The following is a 21,926-nucleotide window of genomic DNA, read 5'->3' on the forward strand; positions in this document are numbered from 1 at the left end:
AAACTAATGTAACACTATTAACTAACTGGAATTAAAATTAAAACGAAAGAAAACAAAATAAAGAACATATATATTTGGGGGTCACAAGGAAAATAAGCCCAAATAAATCAAGTCTCCTAATTCTCCCTTTTTTTGTTCCACATACCATAGAACCAAATCCACTTCCCCTCCTCCCCTCTTCAAAATGCAATTAATGAAGTTCTTATGAATTGTTTTCTAAAATTTTCAACATCTTTTTTTGCCAAGCAATTAAGTTCTAATTTCTTAAATTCTATAGGGTAGGCAATTTATGAATTTATACGATGACTTGTAGATGATAAAATGCCTTGAATCTGATATTATTACCATGTCACAGGAAAGTAGAGAAATTACGTTCAGGGTATTAAAAAGATCTCCTGATAGCTTCTGATTTGCAAGAAAGCTAGTCAACTACACAGGACTCACTCTCTCAGGTCTGCTCTCTCGGCCAGGTGGTTTCAAAATATCATCTACGTTCTTAGATTCGGGTTTCTTCTCAACCCGTGGGGCTGGAGGTGGCTGGTGGCTTAGTGAAGGAGCTGGCAGGGGCATTCGCTCCTCTGGATAAGTTCTTCGTTCTCCTAGGATTTCAGCAATTGAACAAAATTACTATTTATATGGTAATTATTTAAAATTTTAACTCTCTTCAGTCATCCTAAGGTAATAAAATTCATGATGATTTGGAGGCCACTTCTAAACCTTAATCAGAGAAAGTCTAAAGTAATGTAAATTTACATTTCTTGAAATCAAGAAAATGAAAAGATTTAGGTATATGATTTTGGGCAAATAGAATGTTCTGAAAAATACTGACTTCATCTTTGTTTGTATTAAATTTAGGGAAAAAGTTAAGCAACAGGACATAGGAGAATAATACATACTTTGCCGATAGTCCCAAGTATGACTTATGGTCTCTCTATAATTTCTGGTTTTACAGTTTTAAGAACAAGAGTTACTAGCTTAGGAAAGCTTGTTCTTACAAATAGGTATGCATTTTTGGTTTAGGTGTATAACAGTGGAAAACAAAAAGCAACCTAAATGTCCAATAGTAAGAGTCTTCTACTTTATCCACTCAATGGTATATCATAGAACCATTATTATAATAGGTTTACATACAGAAAAATGTTACGTATCACTGAGAATAAACATGATAAAGAAATTCTATTTACACTTTGATTACAACTTCATTAATACATACGTGAAAAGAGAATGAGAAGAAACATACAAAATTATAGTTGTTGTGGTATGGTAGGAGGTGGGATTATAACTGATTTTGTTTCTATTTTCCAAAACTTCTTTAATAATACCAAAGAACAATTTATGGTTTTTTTCATTAATTACATTGCTATTTTTGATGATAATGCTCCCATCTCTGATAAATCAGTGCATTCATTTTATTCTGAAAGTTTAAATCCACAGCTATAGGGGGAAACATCTCCAGTGGTCTGTATTCTCAACATCCTCATAGTTAATAAGGCACTTGTTCTACCTCCAAACATGGATGGTCCTTCGTAGGCTGGTCGATCAGACTTCCGGTCATAGGATGGCCTATCAAATCCCCCTCTTCTAGATGAGGAATGGTCTTTTTTGTCTCGATATGACTGAGTCCTAGAGGTGTAACAGGAAGTACTTTAGAAAATTAAAAAAAAAAAAAAAAAAAAAAAAAAAAAGGAGGTCTCTGTATTACAATGCAATACCACTATCTGCCCAATTTTCTCCATGGGTAGCTACTACACATAGTCAATATTTTTATTTTTATTTTGCTTTTCCTTTTATTTTATTTTATTTTTTTGAGGGGGGAGGGGCAGAGAGAGAGGGAGAGACAGAATCATAAGCAGGCTCTGTGCTCAGCACAGGGGAGCCCAACACGTGGCATGATCTCACGACATGACCTGGGCTGAAATCAAGATGCTTAACCGACTGAGCCACCCAGGTGCCCCACTTTTCCATTTAGATCTGCCTTGCACACAGATGTCTAAAGGGCTCACGAACTGCAAAAATACGTTGTTGACCTACTAATGAAGTAATGACTGTACCTTTATTGACAATACTATTTCCTTTCCTTACAGGCTATCTCCATCTCCCATTTAATTCTCTGGAATTCAAGCTCATAAAACTCAAGCATCTCGTTTCCTGCAGATTGGTCTGGAACTGCTTTTCCTTCTCCATATTACACACACATGTATGAGAAGTATACATCATTTACCAAATTTCCCTTAGATACAATGACTTTTGCTGAACTTAAGTCTATGGTAATTTGTACACCTGGCAAAAAGGTATTTTTCATAACACGTACCTATCATCTCGAGGTCGGCGTTCTCTATCAAATCGATCCCGGTCATAGTCAATAACACCACGATCCCGTTCTCGGTCTCTGTGTGTCTCTCGATCCCTTTTGAAATCTCGATGATCTGCCATGACATTACTTTGACGATCAAAATAAGGCTCACGGTCTCTGTCTCTATCATAACGATCACGTTGGCCTGCATGTTCTACAAAAACAATTAGTACAAAGTAAGAGCTATATCCCTTTTCTGAAATAAAAGCAGAAAGGTGCAAATCTAACTTTAGAGCTAGTATAAATTATTGTCCTAAATTCAACTTATGAATCTTTCAGCTATATTAAAGGGAGGCCCAGATAACCTTATCAAAATCACATGATAATTAGGTCCTAAAAGGTTTAAAAATACTGATCTCTCTGGGACTCCTACCTGTCTCAAAAGTTGATCTTTCAGGTAGTGGATCTGGGCGCAAAGTTATTCTTTCTCCATAGGGTATCTGTTCAACTTTATTAGTGGACATATCTGGTGAACCAAATCAGGGATAAAACACTGTAAGAATGAAGCCTAAAGAAGACAAAGCTGAAGCTCACGATTTCCTGAGAATCCCAAATACAAAGCTGTCACCATTACTCACCTCGGCCATGGCCATAATCAACAGTCTGCTGCACTGGGGGTGGTTTGGACATCGGTGGCAGACCCATAGGCATTGGGCCAGGAGGGGGGATGGGAGGGTGAACATGTGGGGGTGGTAACACTGGAGCAGATGGGATTGTTCCAGGTTCTGGTTTAAATTCTGAATTCAGTCCTTGTTCATCATTTGTATCCCAGAGGCCATAGAAAGAATCTTCATCCCAGCGCTCCTGTTCCACAGCTGAAGTCTGTGGCTTTATTACTGGCGGAGGAGGTGGAGGTGGAGGAGGAGGCGGTGGTGGTGGTGGTATTGGGATAGGCGGCCTGGTCACAGGAACAGATGGTCTTGCTGGTGGAGCAGAGGGTCTTACAATTGTTCCTGGTGGTTTACCCATAGGAGGGGGTGGTCTATAGGCCCCTGGAGGCTGGAGAATAGGGTAAATGGTTTAGTGGAGGAGCATACCATCATGTTCTCACACGTCGGTAGAAATTAAAACCCGATTTTCCGTCCATACAAGAAAAAGTTCTTTTTCTTTTTAAAACCTTTTTGTGTCTTAAAATATACCATTGGAGTGGTGCCTGGGTAGCTCAGTCAGTTAAGTGTCCGACTTTGGCTCAGGGTGTGATCTTGCAGTTTGGGAGTTTGAGCCCTACATCGGGTTCTGTGCTGATAGTACTGAGCCTGTTTGGGATTCTCTCCCTCTCTCTCTGCCCCTCTTCCACTAGTGCACCTTCTGGCTCTCTCAAAATAAATAAACTTAAAAAAATAATAATCAGGGGCGCCTGGGTGGCTCAGTCGGTTAAGCATCCGACTTCAGCTCAGGTCATGATCTCGCGGTCCGTGAGTTCGAGCCCCGCATCAGGCTCTGTGCTGACAGCTCAGATCCTGGAGCCTGTTTCAGATTCTGTGTCTCCCCCTCCCTGACTCTCCCCCGTTCATGCTCTGTTTCTCTCTGTCTCAAAAACAAATAAACGTTAGAAAAAATAATAATAATAATAAATAAAACAAAATACACCATTGGAGAGAAATATGCAAATCATGTATCTAATAAAGGAACTGTATTTAAAATTTGAAAAATTAGTATAATTTAATAGTAAGACAAATAATAGAAAAAAAAATCAGCAAAAAATTTGGAGATTTCTCCAAAGAAGATACACGAATGGCCAATAAGCACTTGAAAAGACACTCAACATCATTAGTCATTAGGGAAATAGATGATGGTTGCACAGCTCAGTACGTTTACTAAAAATCACCTAAAATGGGCAAATTATATGGTATGTAGATTATACCTCAATTAGGTTATCAAAAATTGTCCTCGACCTTTCGCTAGATTGGACTGGCTGGCTCCTGCCATTGTGGTGGTGACCCACTTCATTCCCATCCTTCTGACACTCTTACATCTGGAGATCTTCATATTTCTCTAAGTTCTTCCACCTCAATATGTAAACTGGGCCTTTCTTATAATCTTGCTCTCTTTTTTTTTTCCTTCTACCTTCAGTTCAGCAACATGAATGTGGATCCAGTTCAGGCCCAGTGCCCTCCTTGCCCTGAAGCACCCAATTCTAGGGACTCTTCTCCAATGCCTGAGATTTATGGGCCTGAAGAAAATTATGCATCCTTGCATGTCATCTGCTGAGATACCCTACACGGAGACCGTCTCTCCTCTTCCTTCCTCCATGGTCTGCTTATTCAGGACAGCTTCGTTTCTTCCACCAGTCCCAGAGTAAAACCACTACCCACTTTTGTAGAGGAGAGCACAGTGAAGAAGGAAGATATGGCCCAGGGCAAGAAACAGAAGATCAGAACCGTGTTCTCTCAGACCCAGCTATATGTACTCAATGACAGATCCCAGAGACAGAAATACCTCAGTCTCCAGCAGATGCAAGAACTTTCCAACATTCCGAACCTTAGCTATAAGCAGGTTAAATCCTGGTCCCAGAACCAGAGAATGAAATGTAAGAGGTGGCAGAACTGGCCAAAGAACAGCAACAGTATGACTCAGAATGGCTCAGCAACTACAGAATACCCAGGCTTCTCTTCCTATCACCGGGGATACCTGACGAACACTTCTGGAAACCTTCTAATATGGAGTAACCAGACCTGGAACAGCCAGTCTTGGAGCAACCATTTCTGGAACAGTTAGACCTGGTGCCCCCAAGCCTGGAATAGTCAGCTCCACAACTGTGGAGAGGAATCCCTGCAATCCCAGATCCAGTTCCAGCAAAATTCTGTCAGTGACTTGGAGTCCATCTTAGAAACTGCTGGGGAAAGCCATAGTGTAAAATGCTTTAATAAATATTTTTTGATATTAGTTAATTAATTATTAATTAATGTTACTTAATATTTAGCACTTTATTAAAGTGCTAAGCATCTTAGTACGAGCAAGTAATAGGTTTATTCCCAAAGTACTCTGTGAACACACAGCCTGAAGATGTGTGACATGATGAGTATATTATTCAATCTCAGTTTGGGCAGTGGCTGTATTACTTCTCTTACGATTTGTCTTTTAGGGTCCTGTATCTCTGCCTTGATATTGTATCCCATTATGCTTATTGTTTCAACTGAGAAGGTACGATTGGAATCTAATCGAAGAGGTTTCAGTAGCATTGGCTGCTATGGACAGCATGATAAAAGATGCTTCTGGCTACAAGTAACTAGATATAACACTAATTTGGATATCTTTAGGTTCTAGAATCCAACTTCAAGAATAGAAAGTAAAAATACAAAGACAAATGATGAAGGATTACTTGTATTTTCTGAGTTTGTGAGGCTTTACTTATTAGTAACCTCAAATGTTATGATGAAGGGTCAAGCTATAATGTGCTTCATTGGTTTCCTCTGCCCCCTGTGTTATTTTACTACAACTCCTAATTTCTTCGTTATTCTAGTTATTTGTAGAAAGATGTTTTGTATTTTAATGTATCATGGGTAATAGTATCAGTTTGGCTGGTTGGTTTATAGGTTTAAGTACAAATAAATAAAATACCCACTTAAAAAAATTGTCCTCAACACTATCATCCTCCCACCAATGTATCACCCTCTCTTTTTTCTCCTTACTTAAAAAGTAGGGTGCTAGCCACTTGAGATATAAATGTCCCAGGCCCACCCTACATCTACTGAATTTCTGTAGGGGGAGATCCTGGCATTAATTAAAAACCAAAACTTCCATGAGTAATTCTGTTGTCTGGTTGACAACAGTAGTCTGTGGCAAGACTAGTACCAACACACAACATCAGCACCAGGAAACAACAAAACAAAGAAACTGAATGGGACATTTAGTAACCTCTCCAAGAGGAAGTGCCACTGTCGTGTGCAATGTTTGCATTTGTCTTCCCAAAGCAATCACCGAATGTCAACAGAATTGTGTATTAAGGAGACAGTAGAATCTCTTGACAGATAGGTCCTATCTACTCAATGCTGAAACCCAACTGTCAAATTTTATTTTAATCTCTGCAAGCCTGATTCGAACACTCATTATCCTTTTCTCTTAGTTCGTTGTTTCTGGTTTGTTTTTCATTGACAGCTATTTTAGACCTTAGAGACCCAACAACATACGTTACTTACCTATTCACTCATGTATGGGCTGTACTTTAAGAACAAACTTTGGGTAACAAAAGGGATTTGGCCATTATGTAAGGAACATTGTTTAACTAGAGGTCACTACAACCCACAGTAAAAGACAAATGGTTGCTACCTAAGGGTAAACATTTGATTGTAGCACTCTAAAAAATTGCTAATATAGGACAAAAACTATGGTGTCTGGGTACAGCTATCCAGACCTGTTCCAAATATCTTAAGAACTCTTCAGATTATGTCTATAAATAAAAGTGTTTTCTTTACACTACACAGTGAAAGCAATAGATACATTTGTGAAAAAAAAAAATCCCTACAGTATTTATATGAGAATTACTATCTATAGTATATTAAGAATGGGGCGCCTGGGTGGCTCAGTTCGTTGGACATCTGACTCTTGATTTCGGCTCAGGTCATGCTCTGACAGTCCTGGGGTCGAGCCCAGCATTGTGCTGATAGCACAGAGCCTGCTTGGGTCCTTTCTCTCCTTTTTCTCTGCTCCTCCCCCATTCATGTGAGTGCTCTCTCCCTCTCTCTCCAAATAAATAAACTTAAAAGAAAAAGAGTAATATAAATTGGTAAGAAAAAAAACCTTACAAGTCAAACAGACAAATGGATAAAGGACAAAAATAGAATTTTTACAAGAAGAAATATAATATGGAAAAATACTCGTGTTCACTATCAAAAATGCATATTAAAACATTTTATTAAAGCTACTAAATCGACCAAAAATATCAAGTAGCTGGTGCTTGCAAGGCTCTAGCATACATTTTATACAACTATTTAAAAAAAATGTTTTTTATGTTTATGTTTGAGAGAGAGAGAGAGAGAGAGAGAGAGAGAGAGAGAGAGAGAGAGAAACAGTGTGAATAGGAGAGGGGCAGAGAGAAAGGGGCACATAAAATCTGAAGCAGGATCCAGGCTCTGTGCTGATAGCTCAGAGCCCAACGTGAGGCTCGAACTCACGAACCACAAGATCATGACCTGAGCCAAAGTTGGATGATTAGCAGACTGAGCCACCCAGGAGCCCCTTTATACAACTATTTTAGAGAGCCATTAGCTATATTCCAGGAATCATTAAAAATGTCCTTATTCTGTAACTGAAATATCCTACTTTGGGATTTTGGGGATCTTAAAATTTAAGAAGTTATCTATGGGACCCGGGGTGGCTCAGTTGGTTAAGCATCTGACTTAGGCTCAGGTCATAATCTCATAGGTCGTAAGTTTGAGCTCCGCGTCAGACTCTGTGTTGACAGTTCAGAGCCCAGAGCCTGCTTCAGATTCTATGTCTCCCCCTCTCTCTCTCTCTCTCTGCCCCTCCCTAGCTCACGCTCTGTCTCTCTCTCTCAAAAATAAATAAACATGAAATTTTTTTTTTAAAAAATAAGTTACCTAGAGTAAGAACTTGATACAAAGACATTCACTGAAGTTATACTAATAATAAGACTGAAGGATTAGAAGCAAATGTCCAACAGAAGTGGAATAGTTTCAATAAATTATGCATCAAAAGTAATAACGTATGTAGGAATATGAAAAATGTTTTTGATTTGTTAAGTGAATAAGGCAGAAATGTGGAACTATAATCTAGAGTTTCAACTATTTGCTAAGAGATACAAAGATAAAAGACACAGTTCCTATTATCAGGAGCTCTGTTTAGAAGGAAAGACAGACAAGGTAACAGACAAAATACAATAGGATAATGGCTATGACAGAAGCTTGTACAAGATGTTACAAGGGTACATGTGAAGGCAACCATCTTACCCAAGGGGAAGAGAAGATACAAAGCTGACTTCTAAAAAAATGAACAAGAATTAACTAGTTGGAGAAGAGGATAAGAGAAAGAAAAGAAACTCTAGGTTTAGAGAACAACATGTACGTGCAAAGGCATGGGGAAGTTAAGAGTCTGGCACACTCGCACAGTTGTAAGAAGCTCCACGTGGAAGGAAGGCAGAGTGGAAGGGAGGAGAAGAGCAAGTGATGGTAAGCAGAGGTCAAGCCAGCTCAGGAGAAACATAAAGGGTCATGCAAAAGACTTTAGATTTTATCACATAAGCAGCGGGGAATACAGCATTCTAAAGCGAGGGTGCATGCAACATGGTGAGATTTATGTTTTTAAATGTCCATTTTGGGGCGCGTGGGTGGCTCAGTCGGTTAAGCATCTGACTTCGGCTCAGGTCATGATCTCATGGTTTGTGAGTTCGAGCCCCACGTGGGGCTCTGTGCTGACAGCTCAGAGCCTGGAGCCTGCTTCAGATTCTGTGTCGCTCCCTCTCTCTGCCCCTCCTATGTTCACGCTCTGTCTCTGTGTCTCTCAATAATAAATGTTAAAAAAAAAAAAAATTAAGTGTCCACTTTGGCCAGAAGTCCCATCAGTGCTGCCTAAGGTGAAGTGTAGGGGTACAAAGTGGCACTAGAGAACTTTTTGGGGTGATAGAAATTTTGTTCTTCTTTATATTTGTCAAAACTCAAACTGCAGGCTTAAAATGAGTGGGCTTAAAGTGAGTTAAAATATGTAAACTATACCTCAAAATTTGATTCAAAAATATAATAAAATAATCACTCTAGCAGAATGGAGAATGGATCAGAGGACAATGAGATGGAGAGATGAATTGGGATGTTTCTGAAATAATCTAGGCAAGAACTGATGAAGGACAAAACTGAGGTTGTGGGGAAGTGGAGGACAGTATATTTGAACAATATTAAAAAGGTAGTAAAATCAATCAAAAGAATGACTGGATACGGAAGGGCAGGACACAGTAAACAGTTAAGGCTGAGTTTCAGGTTTCCAGTTTGGGTGAGTAGGTGATGGTGAGGAGAAAGAACAAGGTTAATGGAAAATGATACTGAGGTCCATTTTGAATATGCTGAGTTTGACAGGAGACACATCCAGAGAGAAACACTGGAGGCAGACAGATGCACACACAAGTCAGGAGATATGATATGGGGAGGCAACATCATGGTGGTCATTGGTGACAACTATGTAATCTGTTTTGTGTTAGACTATGTGTTATGATGAAAGGGCACACTGAAAAGTGAAGAGTTAATTTCATGAAATGATTTGGGTTTTCCCTCTCATTGTGTTGTTATAAAGTTATTTGCATGACAACCTTTTTAAAGGTCATCACTGGCTTAAAGGTAAAATAACAAACAACAACAACAATGAACGCAAAACAAAGGGAGAACCTGATCACACAAACCTTTCACAGAACTTTACTGCCTGAACTAGAGCATGAAGTTTGATCCCTTCCCTAGCTGAGGAACCAGTAGCCCAAGGCAGTGGGGAGACTCTGAGGCTCAGAGGAGGCGGGCTCATAAGGGGCCTCTGCACTGCCCAGATGAAAAACAGGACCATTTCAACAAAAGAGATTATTAGAAAAATTCTACACTTGTGTGAACATGAAGCCATGTAGCTCAGGTGTGCTTGGTGTATTTATCAAAACCTAGGGGGAAAAAGTGGCTGCCACACTTTTGACCACATTTAAAAGATTTTCAAAGGCCAATTACCATTAGCTTTTTACTTTCCCCAAATTTACATTAAAAAAAATTTTTTTAACGTTTATTCATTTTTGAGAGACAGAGAGACAGAGTATGAGTGGGGCGGGGGGGGGGGGGGTGGCAGAGAGGGAGACACAGAATCCAAAGCAGGCTCCAGGCTCTGAGCTGTCAGCACAGAGCCCGACATGCGGCTCGAACTCACTGACCATGAAATCCTGACCCAAGCTGAAGTCGGACACTTAACTGACTGAGCCACCCAGGCACCACAAATTTACATTTTTTATAGAGGAAATTTATACCTATTACAATGGGAAAAAATCAAACAACATACAAACATACAAAGTAGGAATCATTTCATTTCCCGAGCACACGTTTTTCCATACCGGGTACATTCCAGGCCTTGAAGATGCATTCTGCAACCTCGAGTCCTGGGGTGGCAGATGGTCAGGCATCTGTGGCTCAGACCCAAAGTCTTTCATCTTCTGAAGCTGTTCTTTCTGTTCCCTGTGAACAAATAAAATTGCCATTGTACATTAAGGCATGTTTACTCCAGACCCAGTGACTACAACTGATATCAAAGACAAAGAGATCTTAAGAACCCTGTTCCAAAACCCTCTATGGTGCCCCCAGGGCATCTCCAGGGTAACACTCTCTTGCCTTTATGTAGCTAACTGACTAGTCTTCTACAACCTATAAATGACTATAAATTACTAAACCTATTCAAGGACAGGTTCCACAACCTGCCTCATTAGTCTATTCTAAAATAGCATCTACTGGTCACCTTTTTCTTTCATTGAACAAAAAGTTTTCTCACTATTTTCCTTGTTCAATACTCTCTCGCTAGATGAGAGGTTGCAAACTGGTGGCCAAATACGGCCTACAAAGTTTCTTGTTTGTTTTTTTTTTAATTGGCTTTCCCATCAGTTTTTAAAATCTGAATTAGCTGCTGTTATTTACGAAGCAAAATATTTCACATATAAATTCAAATTGTAAAGAGATTTGGTAACAATGGGTCTATGTCCCCACATGCCAACAATCAGCTGACTGGAGTGATGGCCGTCCACTTTAGATGAAGTGGGTTGCTATAGTCCTCACCACACTCGGTAGAGTTACCCTGGCCCACTTTCACTCATTATAGTTACCTGTCTGGTTTTTGTGGGTACTTTAGTTTATGGCCCAGTGAGAGCTAATGTCAGTCTATACCTTTAAAAACAACACTTCATATTCCTAAAAAGGATTCATGGAACTCTTCATGCTTTTCTTGAATTCTCTGGTCCAATTCCTTCCTTCCTTCCTTTTTTTTTTTTTTTTTGAGTTTTCATTACAATGCCCACCATAAACAGGTGTACATCTACTACAACCTCTTTAGACTTTTTACAATTTTCTTCCTACACTGGATGTAGTGCCCCAAATGGACACAAACTAAGGGTCAAAAAAGTTTATTTTCTACCTCATGTAAATCGTATTATGACTTCACACCAATACAACATAGCTTACTTGTATTCAACTATGATAATTCTTATCCATCACTTCATATATTTTAGTTATGCTTATGTTGCCTAGAAAGAGCTTAAAAAAAGGATGATGAAGAAGAAGCACCTTTTATCAAAAGGTTTTCTATACAAAGTAATAACAGATGAAAAGGAAATTTTAAAAAGAAAAGGAAAGAAAACTTGGCAGTTTGGGAACACTAACCAGCTTGGTGTTCTCCATAAACAAAACAGATTTTAGAGCTGGACAGACTGGGTTCAAATTCTGGGTTTGCCACTGATTAGCCAAGTGGACTTAACCTCTCTGAGCTTTAGTGTCATCTGTGAAGTAGGGTATGTCTACTTATCATCGCAGGCCTTTGAGATAAAAGGATCTGAGACAGGAAGACTAAGACAATGTAGGCTAAATTATTAGCACAGTGCCCAGCACATGGTGGGTGTTAAGTTAAAGGCGTCTGTAATTTAACAGTGAATGGTGTGGTAACTAAACGTTCTCTATCATGCTTTCCACATCTTCTTCACGAGTAATCTGGAAAAGTAAAATCTCTCAGAGCGTATCTTCTATACACAGAAATCTGTTGTGCTGCCCGAGGCACCGGATGTTTCATCTTTACCTACAGGGATTTTTCCTCGTTGCACTTTTCTAGTCATAAAGCTTCAGTTATGATTTCAATCGGTACAATCCACAAACATAGACCAGAATTGAAAAATGAAGGAAACACAATACACTGGAATATGTCAAAACCTAACCATTAATTTATTTTCTCAAAACATTGCTCATTCCTAAGAACTTACTCAAAAAGCTTACAATCTATCAATGACTGCTAAATTCTTATCTCAGGACATAGTTGGTTTAGAGATTGAATGAACATACACAAAGTATTCAGTATTCAGTACAGTTCCTGGCACACAGTAAGCATGCAATGTTTCTTCTTCTTCTTCTTCTTCTTCTTCTTTTTTTTTTTTTTTAATTGTTACTCCCTGGGAAGCATTAGATAGATACTTATACAGAGGTGATTTTAAATCAAGAAATCCAAATTTTATTCTCCATTTCACAAAGAAAATATTTGATTATGTAGAAATAAGTAACATCCTCAAGTAGAGATATCTGCTTTTAGTTATAAGGAAAAGATAAAACACCCCAGAAAGAAAGTATCAGCAGTTAGCCAAATCTGAGGACGCTTTCAGGTAAACCATTCTGAGCTTCAACAGAGGAAAAACCTTACAGCACTTTCCAAAGTTTTATCAAAGATACGTGAATATGAAGTCTATAAGATCTAATACCAAAGAACAAAATGCCTCCTGGGGAAAAAAAAGGATGTTACATATGAGCTCTGTGAAATCCAGAGCACTGGAAAGTTGAAGTTTGACACTGAAACATGTACAGGCATGATATGTCAGCAACACATCTATAAAAGCCAAGAATGGCTACCAAACTTTCACATTTCAGGACATAAGCTTACAATTAACACAGTTCCAAAATACATTTCCTAACCCTAAAGCAGCACTGAATGGCCAGAAATATAAATTAAAATTTACAAGAACTTGAAGCAAAACGATTCCATTCACATACATCGCATCACTTTAAAAAAGAGCAGTCTGAATGCGGTTTTGACTAAAAGAAAATCTTAAGTAGTCAACTTACCGAAGCATTTTCAGTTCTTGTGCAGCTTTCAAAATGATTTCGTGCTGCCTCTGACTGAGAACCATTACCCCTCCAAGGCCTTGGTCAGAGTCTAAGTTTGTATCCGACCCCATCATTTCAGAAGAATGATGTGAGGAGGGCATATGTTCCGCCATGGGGGAATGTCTATCCACATCAGATGGGTACCATCTGTCTGACAACCGTTCTCTTTCCCAGTCCATTCTGTCAGGGATATAATCTCGCTTTTCCCGCCATGTATCTCCTCTTTCTGGATACTCTCGGATCCTCAACTCACCCCTATCACGAAAATCTCGATCATACCCATGGTCTCGATTTCTTTCTTCTCTCCATCTATCATCCCGATATCTATCCAAAGGTGGAAGAGGTGGGAGGGGTGGTAAAGGTGGAAGAGATGGAATATCCCGTTCACGAAACTGTGATTCTTGTTCATCCAGTGGTCTCCCATAATCTCTGTCCCACTCATTATCCAAATTTCTATCATACATATCCATGGGTCTTCCAATCCGATCCACATCCCTGTCCAAGTCCCTGTCCATTTCCCTGTTGTAGTCCTCATCCATATCCTGATCTCTCTCCCAATCATCCCACCAAGGGCCTCGTCTATCTCCATCATGAGATCGAGATGGTGGTGCTGAGAACCTGTCCTCTCTGTTATATGGGTCTAGTGTATCATCTTGATAGTCACGTTCGCATTCTCTCCAGTATCTCTCTCTATCCCAATCATCAAGTCTTTCTCGTTCCATTGGAGCATTTCTACCATCTAATGGGAACTCTTCATGCCCTCTCTCTTCTCCATGATTCCATGGAGCTCTAGGAGGCTCATCTCGGTGATATGGATACATTTTTTCCCCACCATCTCCTGGTTCTGGTCTAAATGGACCTCTGTCACGACCAAAATCTGGTCTTCCCAGTCCCCTTTCCCTACTGCCAGGCCCTCGAGGTGGTCCCCTCTCCCTACTCCCAGCTCTTCGTGGTGGCACTCTTTCCCTACTCCCAGCCCTTCGAGGAGGTCCTCTCTCCTGACTGCCAGCCCTCCGAGGTAGTCCCCTTTCTCGGCTGCCAGCTCTACCCCGGTCCTGGCTGCCTTGCAGACCACCTGGCATTTTCTCCCGACTGCCTCCTGGCCTCACCAACCCTCTGTCCCGGCTGCCTTCTCCTCTGCTCATCTTCTCTCGACTGTCTTCTCGTCTACCCATCATCTTATCACGAAAGTCTTCTTGCTTGACCAACCCTGGGCCACGGCTGATTGCCTGACCTCGACCTCTATTTACTAGTCCTTTATCCCGTGTGTCTTCCATTCTGCTTTGCCCAGGACCTCTGTAAGATGAGCTGCTGCCTCGATTGCCTTCTAACCTATTATCTCTGTTATCTGGCCGAGGCAGCCCTTTATCTTGGTTGTTTTCTGAATGGGGCAGACCAATACCCAAAGGCTTAAAATCATTATCTGCAGTTAATGATGATGATGTTGTCACTGCTGCTCCTCCCTCCATCCCCCCTGGTTTTGAGGGAAAAGTAGATTGAGTAGGTACAGGTTTATTTGCAAGGGGTACAGGCTGAGTAACAGCTTGGGCTTTGTCCATTTGAGTCTCCATACTTTGAGAATTCTGGTCCCAATTAGAAGGCTCTATGGGCCCTTCCGAGACTTCGCTTTTAGGTGGCTCTTGTTGAGAGTCGCTTAGATTCTCATTTGACTGAGCCGCCTTGGCATCCTTTATATCTGCAGCAATGGAAAATGTAGCTGACTGCATTTTAAAATTCTTCTGCTGGTTACTATTGGTGTCTGCTAATGGTTCTTTGTTTCCTGAAAGAGGTTCTGCTTGTGACTTAGGTTGCTGCTGATGTTGCTGTCCAAAAGCTGGCTTGGGGCCTTTCCACTGTGGTCCACTCTGTCGAGGACTGAGGGATGTATTGGGGGTAATATAAAACTGAGATGCTGGCCCCCGGGGAATCATTCCCCATTTGCTTTTAGTGCCCTCTGTTGGGTGACCTTCATATCTGGGTCTTGGCCCATCGGGGCGATTTCCTTCAAAACGAGGCCCTTTGGGTCTCGGTCCTTCACACCTTGACCCTAAATCCTCAAATCTTCGAGGACCATCAAATCTACAAGTAAAACAAAAGATATTACTCAAGACAGTAAAGCAGAAAAAAAAATATTCTCCATGTAAGAATATTTAAGGCAATCTTGCCTTAGAATCTGTTTACAAAAATGACTCTTTCAGTCATTAAATAAATCCTGAGGTATCTATCTTAGAATCGGTATGCTAAAGTGGCAGTGCTCAGAAGGTCTTAGGACAGGCTTTGGAAATCATGTCAGTATTATTATCATCCACTCCAAAACAACTCCTGCAGCAAGTCACTGATACACTAAATTGTTAAAAAGCAATCATAAGTATTGTGACTTTAGTAGACAGAAAAGCCCACTCATCTTAAATGGGGGAAAAAGTGCCACGGCTAACTCTGAGAGTACTCTGAGAATTAAAATATAACTAAAATCTAAGTAGGAAACAACTAACAAGATAATATAGGATGATTATAAATATTGTTGGAGCTAACATTATCACCTGGACTACTGGACAAAAATTCAAAAAGCCAGTAGCCAGCTATATCTTAAGAATGTGCCCTGATATTTTAAAGTCTGGACAGTGCCCTGACAATTTGCTACGGACCCACTCGCCCATTCAGAAAATATTTACATTCCTTGTCTGTCTAGCTATACTACACCTAGGGGATATACAAATAAAACGTCATCTGTGCCTCAAAGGGTTTACAATCAAGGAGAAAGAGAATCTAAGTATAAATAAATGCCCAAAGGTGCAATGACAGAAGTCTATCTGCATACAACAAGGGCAACAGAGGAGCGGATGGTCAATTCTACCAGGGTAAGGGGGGGAGGGGGTGCTGTCCAATAGAGGCTTTATATAATAGATGATGCTTAAATTAAGTCTTGAAAGACAAATTCTCTGAGGCCAGGCTAACAGAGTGCGTTGGAGATAAGGGAAATGGGTGGCAAGGACATCTAAGGTTAAGGAAGCATTATGAGGAAAGGCAGAGAAACACACACCAGCAAAGCAGTCTGGAAGTGCAAACATGGCTCAAGCAAAGAGAGTAGGAAAGCTGGGAAAGGAGTGGAAAGGTAGGGAACAAAGAGATAAGGTAAAGAGTAGGCAAGAATCGAGCTCCAGAAGACCTTGTACACTCTGTGTGGCAGGGACTACTGGTGCTCCTCTAATATGCATTCCCTCTTTTCCTAAAGTATCTGAGCTTCTTCATTCTTAGCTGGACACAAAGCTAGCGAGACTAAAGATTCTCTTTCCCAAACTCTCCTGTAGCTAAAACTTGTAGACATGTTCTGGCTGGGCTGAGAGTGAAAATGACCGACAGCTTCTTCCGGGTTATAGCCTCAAAGGGAAGGGAACATCCTCCTCTTCACCATCTCCTTTTCATGCTGGCTCTGACATGGTGGTGAAGCATCCTGGACCATGCAGATAAGGGCAATATACTAGGGGATGAGAAGTAACAAATCAGAAGGAACTTGGATTCTTGACACTGTAGAGTCATCACATAAGTGCTAAAAGAGAATAAGCCTTTAACTTATTAAAGCGTAGGACTTCAGATCTCTGTTACCACCAATGAATTAATTCAGCTGGGTAAGAAGTTAGGAATTACCCAATGAGACTTAGAGCCACTATAGATGGTCTGATTTTTAAAAGATTCCTCTAGCAGAAAAGTAGCAGATAGGTAGGAGAAGTTTACCGTAGGTTGTTTCTACAATTTGAGTAAGTTAAAGTGAAGCCTGTTCTAAGGCAGTGACTGATATGAGGATGTAGAGGAGATAAAAGTGAAAGATGTGAAGAAAGGTAAAATGGATAGGACTTTCTAACAAGTGAAATTAAAATGATAATAGAAAGGGAAAAATTTAGGACAATTCCAAGTTTCCTGGCTTAGGTGACTAAATGGATGATGATGCCTTTCATGTTTTTAATGAGAAACAGAGAGTTTTTCTTTCATTTGTTTGGGAAATCAATGAAGAATGCTAAATTCAGTTTCAGGAGAATATTTATTTCCTATCCCTGTGGACATTAGGCTTTCTGCTGGTCTAGAAGTCTTAGTTTCAAAGGAAGAATGCTTCCATCAGGAAACACCACAGTAACTCCATTAAATTCAACTTGAGACTGCCACCTGGCTACTTGGGTTCTGAATAAACAGGCCAAGAAAGAAGTAACTACATTGACTGGTAGTGATTGGTCCTGAGTTGCAAGGGGAAATTGGGTCACTAGTACACAATGAGGGTACGAAGGAAGATGTCTGGAACGGAGAGCCTCTAGAATACCTCTTAGCGCTTTCATGTCCTGTGATCAAAGTCAACAGAAAACTACAATACCTCAATCCAGGCAGGACTGCCAAGAGCCCAGACCTTTCAAGAATGAAGGTTTGGGTCACTCCACTAGGCAAAAAACGAGGACCAACTGAAATGCATGTTGAGAACAAAGGGACTATGAAAGGTGTAGTGGAAGAATATAGTTATAAATACCAACTATGGTTACATGACCAGTTGCAGAAAGCAGGACTGTAATAGTTACAAGTATTTCTTCCTTAATTTGATACTACATGTTTAAATACATACACATGTATTAGTTAAATGTCCTTGGTTGATCGTTCTTTGTCATCCTCTAACATTAGATGTATTAATAATAGTTAATTTTAAATCTCAGAATTTAATTTTTTTAATGTTTATTTTTGAGAGAGAGAGAGAGAGAGAGAGAAAGAGAGAGAGGTGTGGTGCACAAATAGGGGAGGGGCAGAGAGAGAGAAAGAGAGAGGGAGACACAGTGTGAAGCAGGCTCCAGGCTCCAAGCTGTCAGTACAGAGCCTGATGAGGGGCTCGAACTCACAAACTGCAAGATCATGACTTGAGCCAAAGGTGGATGCTTAACCAACTGAGCCACCCAGGTGCCCCTATATCTCAGAATTTCAATTACAGAGTATCAAAGAGAGAATGTGAACCAGCTAGGAGAAGAATGAAGATTTTCCCAAAGACAAAAAGATGAAAGGGACTATATACTTTTCTGGGAAACAGGTAAGAATCTTTTTTTTTTTTTTTTTTTTTTTTAGTTGTTCAGGGATAAATATTTCACATCAGATGAAAAAATCTCTGTGTCCCACCCTAATCAGAAACACATAAGGGAACTCTATGAAAGGTACTATAGGCTAGCCAAGTTGACACCACACAGAGTCATCACAAGGAATGTCAATATACATTAATTGACTATAAACAGAAAGGGGACCGCCAGCAAATGGTTTTTAAATTCTGGAAGACAAAGGGCAAACATGAGTGGTAACCTATGCAAGAAGAAGCTGGAGTTTAGAATGCTGGTAGAAGGAGATACAATCAAAATGGGGCTGGTCTGCCCACAGAAACCCAGGGCGAGTCAGAATTCTCAGATACCAGAGGTGCTGGGGAAGGACAGGGGTAAGACTTGGGGCTAAAAATGTGTAAATTAAAATCTATATTCAGAACCATCAACTAGACTTTCTCTGGGATGAATGTCCCTATATTCTTGAATCCGAGGGTCCTCTAACATTGGCAGTTCTCTGCCCTACCACATAAGCAAGGCCTGAATCTGCTGACTGGGCGCATCAACAGTTGATGAGTGCCTCATATGCACACAGAGCTTCCAATTAGCTTGTCAGTGTCCCCCGCTTTTATTTTTTTTATTTTTTTTTTTTTTTAATTTTTTTTTTTTTTCAACGTTTATTTATTTTTGGGACAGAGAGAGACAGAGCATGAACGGGGGAGGGGCAGAGAGAGAGAGGGAGACACAGAATCGGAAACAGGCTCCAGGCTCTGAGCCATCAGCCCAGAGCCTGACGCGGGGCTCGAACTCACGGACCGCGAGATCGTGACCTGGCTGAAGTCGGACGCTTAACCGACTGCGCCACCCAGGCGCCCCCCCCGCTTTTAAATATAAATGGACAACCAAGGATCACTAGAAACTTGAGGAATGTCTCCAAAATGGAAGGAAGAGACCAAAGGTAAACGGGTCATAAATCTGGAGAAAAAACAGAGATAATGCAAAAAACAGAAGATAACTTTTTAAAAACCCTCAAATAATACCCTCAGAAAGATTCATAATGAGATACTGTAAATATAAATCAAGAATAAAACTTGATCAGAACCAAGAAAACTGCACAAAAATTTAAAAATTCTCCAAATAAAATGCAATAAAAAGATTAGAAGTATCTCAGAAAGTACAATCAAATGAAAAAGAGACAAATATAATCAATCCTGCAGGTCCAAAAACCTACTAATGAGGAGTTCCAGAAAAACAGAAAACAAGAAAAATAAAATTAATGAAGAAATAGAAAGACTTAAGAGTTAAAAGACTCTAATTTTCAGACAGAAAAGGTCTAGCTTAGTAAATAATCAGTATAACTATTAAAACTAAACAAACAAACCACTATGAAATTTTGGAATACCAGGAGGGAATAAAGTTTCTAGCAATAGGGAGACATCATCTAAAAAGGAAGAGAATCAGAACAGTATAGCACCTATATTGACTGGCAGAAGAAAACAGAATGGTGATCCTAAACTTTTGAGGAATAATTATGTTCAACTTTACTATACAGTACGTAAATGGTATTGAACAGTATGGTACCGGCATACAAACAGACACACAGATCAATGGAACAGAACAGAGCGCCCCCAAATAAACCCATGTGTATATGGTCAATTAATTTATGAAAAGGAGCCAAGAATATAAAATGGAGAAAGGACAGTTTTTTCAATAAATGATACTCGGAAAAGTGAAGAGTCATGCAGATAAGAATGCAACTACAGTGTTATCTCACACTGTACACAAAAATTAACTCAAAATGGACTAAAGACTTGAACGTAAGGCCTGAAACCATGAAACTCCTAGGACAAAACCTAGAAAAACACCATAGGTGTAAGCTCCTTGACACAGGCCTTGGCAATGGTTTTTTGAATCTGATATCCAAAGCAAGGAGAATAAAAGCAAAAATAAACAGGTGGGATGACATCAAACTATAAAGCTTCTGCACAGCAAAGAAAACCATCAACAAAACGAAAAGGCAACCTACCGAATGGGAGAAAATACTTGCAAATCTTATAACTGATAAGGGGCTACTGATCAAAATATACAAAGAACTCCTATAACTCTAGCAAAAATACAAATAATCTGATTTTAAAATGGGCAGAGGACCTGAATAGACATTTTCCCAAAGACAATGTACAAATGGTCAAGAGACATATGGAAAGAGACTCATCATCACTCATCAGCCAAGAAATACAAATGGAAACCACAATATCACCCCACACCTGTGAGAATGGCTGTTTTCAAAAAGGTTAGAAATAATAAGTGTTGGCGAGGATATGGAAAGAAGAAACCTTGTATATTGTTGAGGGGAATGTAAACAGGTGCAGCCACATGGAAAGCAGTATGAAGGCTCCTCAAAAAAGTAAAAGTAGAACCCTCAGATGATCCATCAATTACACTTCTGGATATTTATCTGAAGAAAACAAGAAAACTAACTTGAAGAGATATATGCATCCCATGTTCACTGCACATGAGTTACAATAGCCAAAATATGGAAACAACCTAAGGGTCCATCAATGGAAGAATGGATAAAAAAACTGTGGTGTGTGTATACATACGTATGTATGTGTAACACAGACACACAAACACATGAATATTATTCAGCCACAAAAAAGAATGAAATCTTGCCACTTATGACAATATGGATAAACCTCAAGGGTACTATGCTAAGTGAAATAAGTCAAATACTGATTTCTCTTATACATGGAATCTAAAAATAAATAGATAGATAGATAGATAGATAGACAGACAGACAGACAGACAGATAAAAGCCAAACTCATAGATACAAAGAACAGATTGGTGGTTGCCAGAGGCAGGGGTGGGCATAGGAGAAATGGGTGAACTTATTTTGTTTTTAGTTTAAATAAATTAAAAAATTTTAAATGCTTGACTTTAAAGTCTATACTCAAATTATAATCAAGTGTGAGGTTAGAATAAAAACATTTCAGGCACACAAGACGCAGACAATTTGCCTCCAAACCACAATTTCTTACTAAGTTACTTGAGCATGCACTCGGGGAAAAAGAGGCACTAAACCACAAACAGGAAGCCATGACATTCAGTAAACAGTGAATCCAATCCAGGAGGGTAATCAAGGGAAATGCTGGAGTAACAGCCATATGGCAGATCTTGAAAGCAACCAAGCAGCCAACCCAGCCAGGTGAAAAGCATGAAGATGCATAAATATGGGAGAGAGATACCTCAAGAGAAAAAGAGATGGTGCTTTTGGGACTAGGGTTGGAGAATTATTTTAAAGATTTTTCAAGAAGACAATTGGAAATTCTAGAAAAGTCATTACACTAAAGGAAATATAATTATAACACACTGCTTATCTCTACAGCGGACATTGTTTACTTATCTAAAAACAGTGACACGTATTAGACATACGGGGTTAGAGTAGTGGAAGAAGCAAATCTCTGTTAGAACTGGGAGTAAATATATAACGTTTAAAATGTGGAAGTTCAAGAAAGCAGCAGCATATTTTTTAGTAATAGGAAGGTAACTACCAAAAGAAACAGCTAAAGAACGAAAAGATGTCATTAGAAAACACATCTAGGGTGGCTTGGGGCAGTGGCTGGCTGTTTTTCTTGATTTCTGAAAACTATGTATGTACCACTTTGATAAAAATGTAAAATGAATTTAAGTGACACAGAGAG

General features: G+C 39.7%; 1 protein-coding gene and 1 pseudogene across 4 annotated transcripts in view; one reads left to right on the forward strand and one right to left on the reverse strand.

The window, feature by feature from the left end:
- Window positions 1-21,926, reverse strand: part of YLPM1 (YLP motif containing 1) — a 96,277-nt gene that overhangs the window by 50,486 nt on the left and 23,865 nt on the right. For all 4 annotated transcript variants that reach the window (XR_015252191.1, XR_015252192.1, XM_025919671.2 and 1 more), the window contains exons 5-11: window positions 13,132-15,252; window positions 10,380-10,500; window positions 2,932-3,352; window positions 2,727-2,819; window positions 2,312-2,507; window positions 1,505-1,623; window positions 445-599 (exon numbers count right to left, since the gene is read on the reverse strand). Coding sequence is in view for 2 of the 4 variants with exons in the window: in XM_025919671.2 (XP_025775456.1) it covers window positions 445-599; window positions 1,505-1,623; window positions 2,312-2,507; window positions 2,727-2,819; window positions 2,932-3,352; window positions 10,380-10,500; window positions 13,132-15,252 (3,226 nt within the window). In the remaining 2 variants the exon portion in view is untranslated. The remainder of the gene's footprint in view (window positions 1-444; window positions 600-1,504; window positions 1,624-2,311; window positions 2,508-2,726; window positions 2,820-2,931; window positions 3,353-10,379; window positions 10,501-13,131; window positions 15,253-21,926) is intronic.
- On the forward strand, window positions 4,436-5,248 carry LOC112855046 (homeobox protein NANOG-like; annotated as a pseudogene).

The sequence above is a fragment of the Puma concolor genome, chromosome B3, assembly GCF_028749965.1.
Source record: "Puma concolor isolate L17-30 chromosome B3, mPumCon1.1.hap2, whole genome shotgun sequence".
NCBI classification, from domain to species: Eukaryota; Metazoa; Chordata; class Mammalia; order Carnivora; family Felidae; genus Puma; species Puma concolor.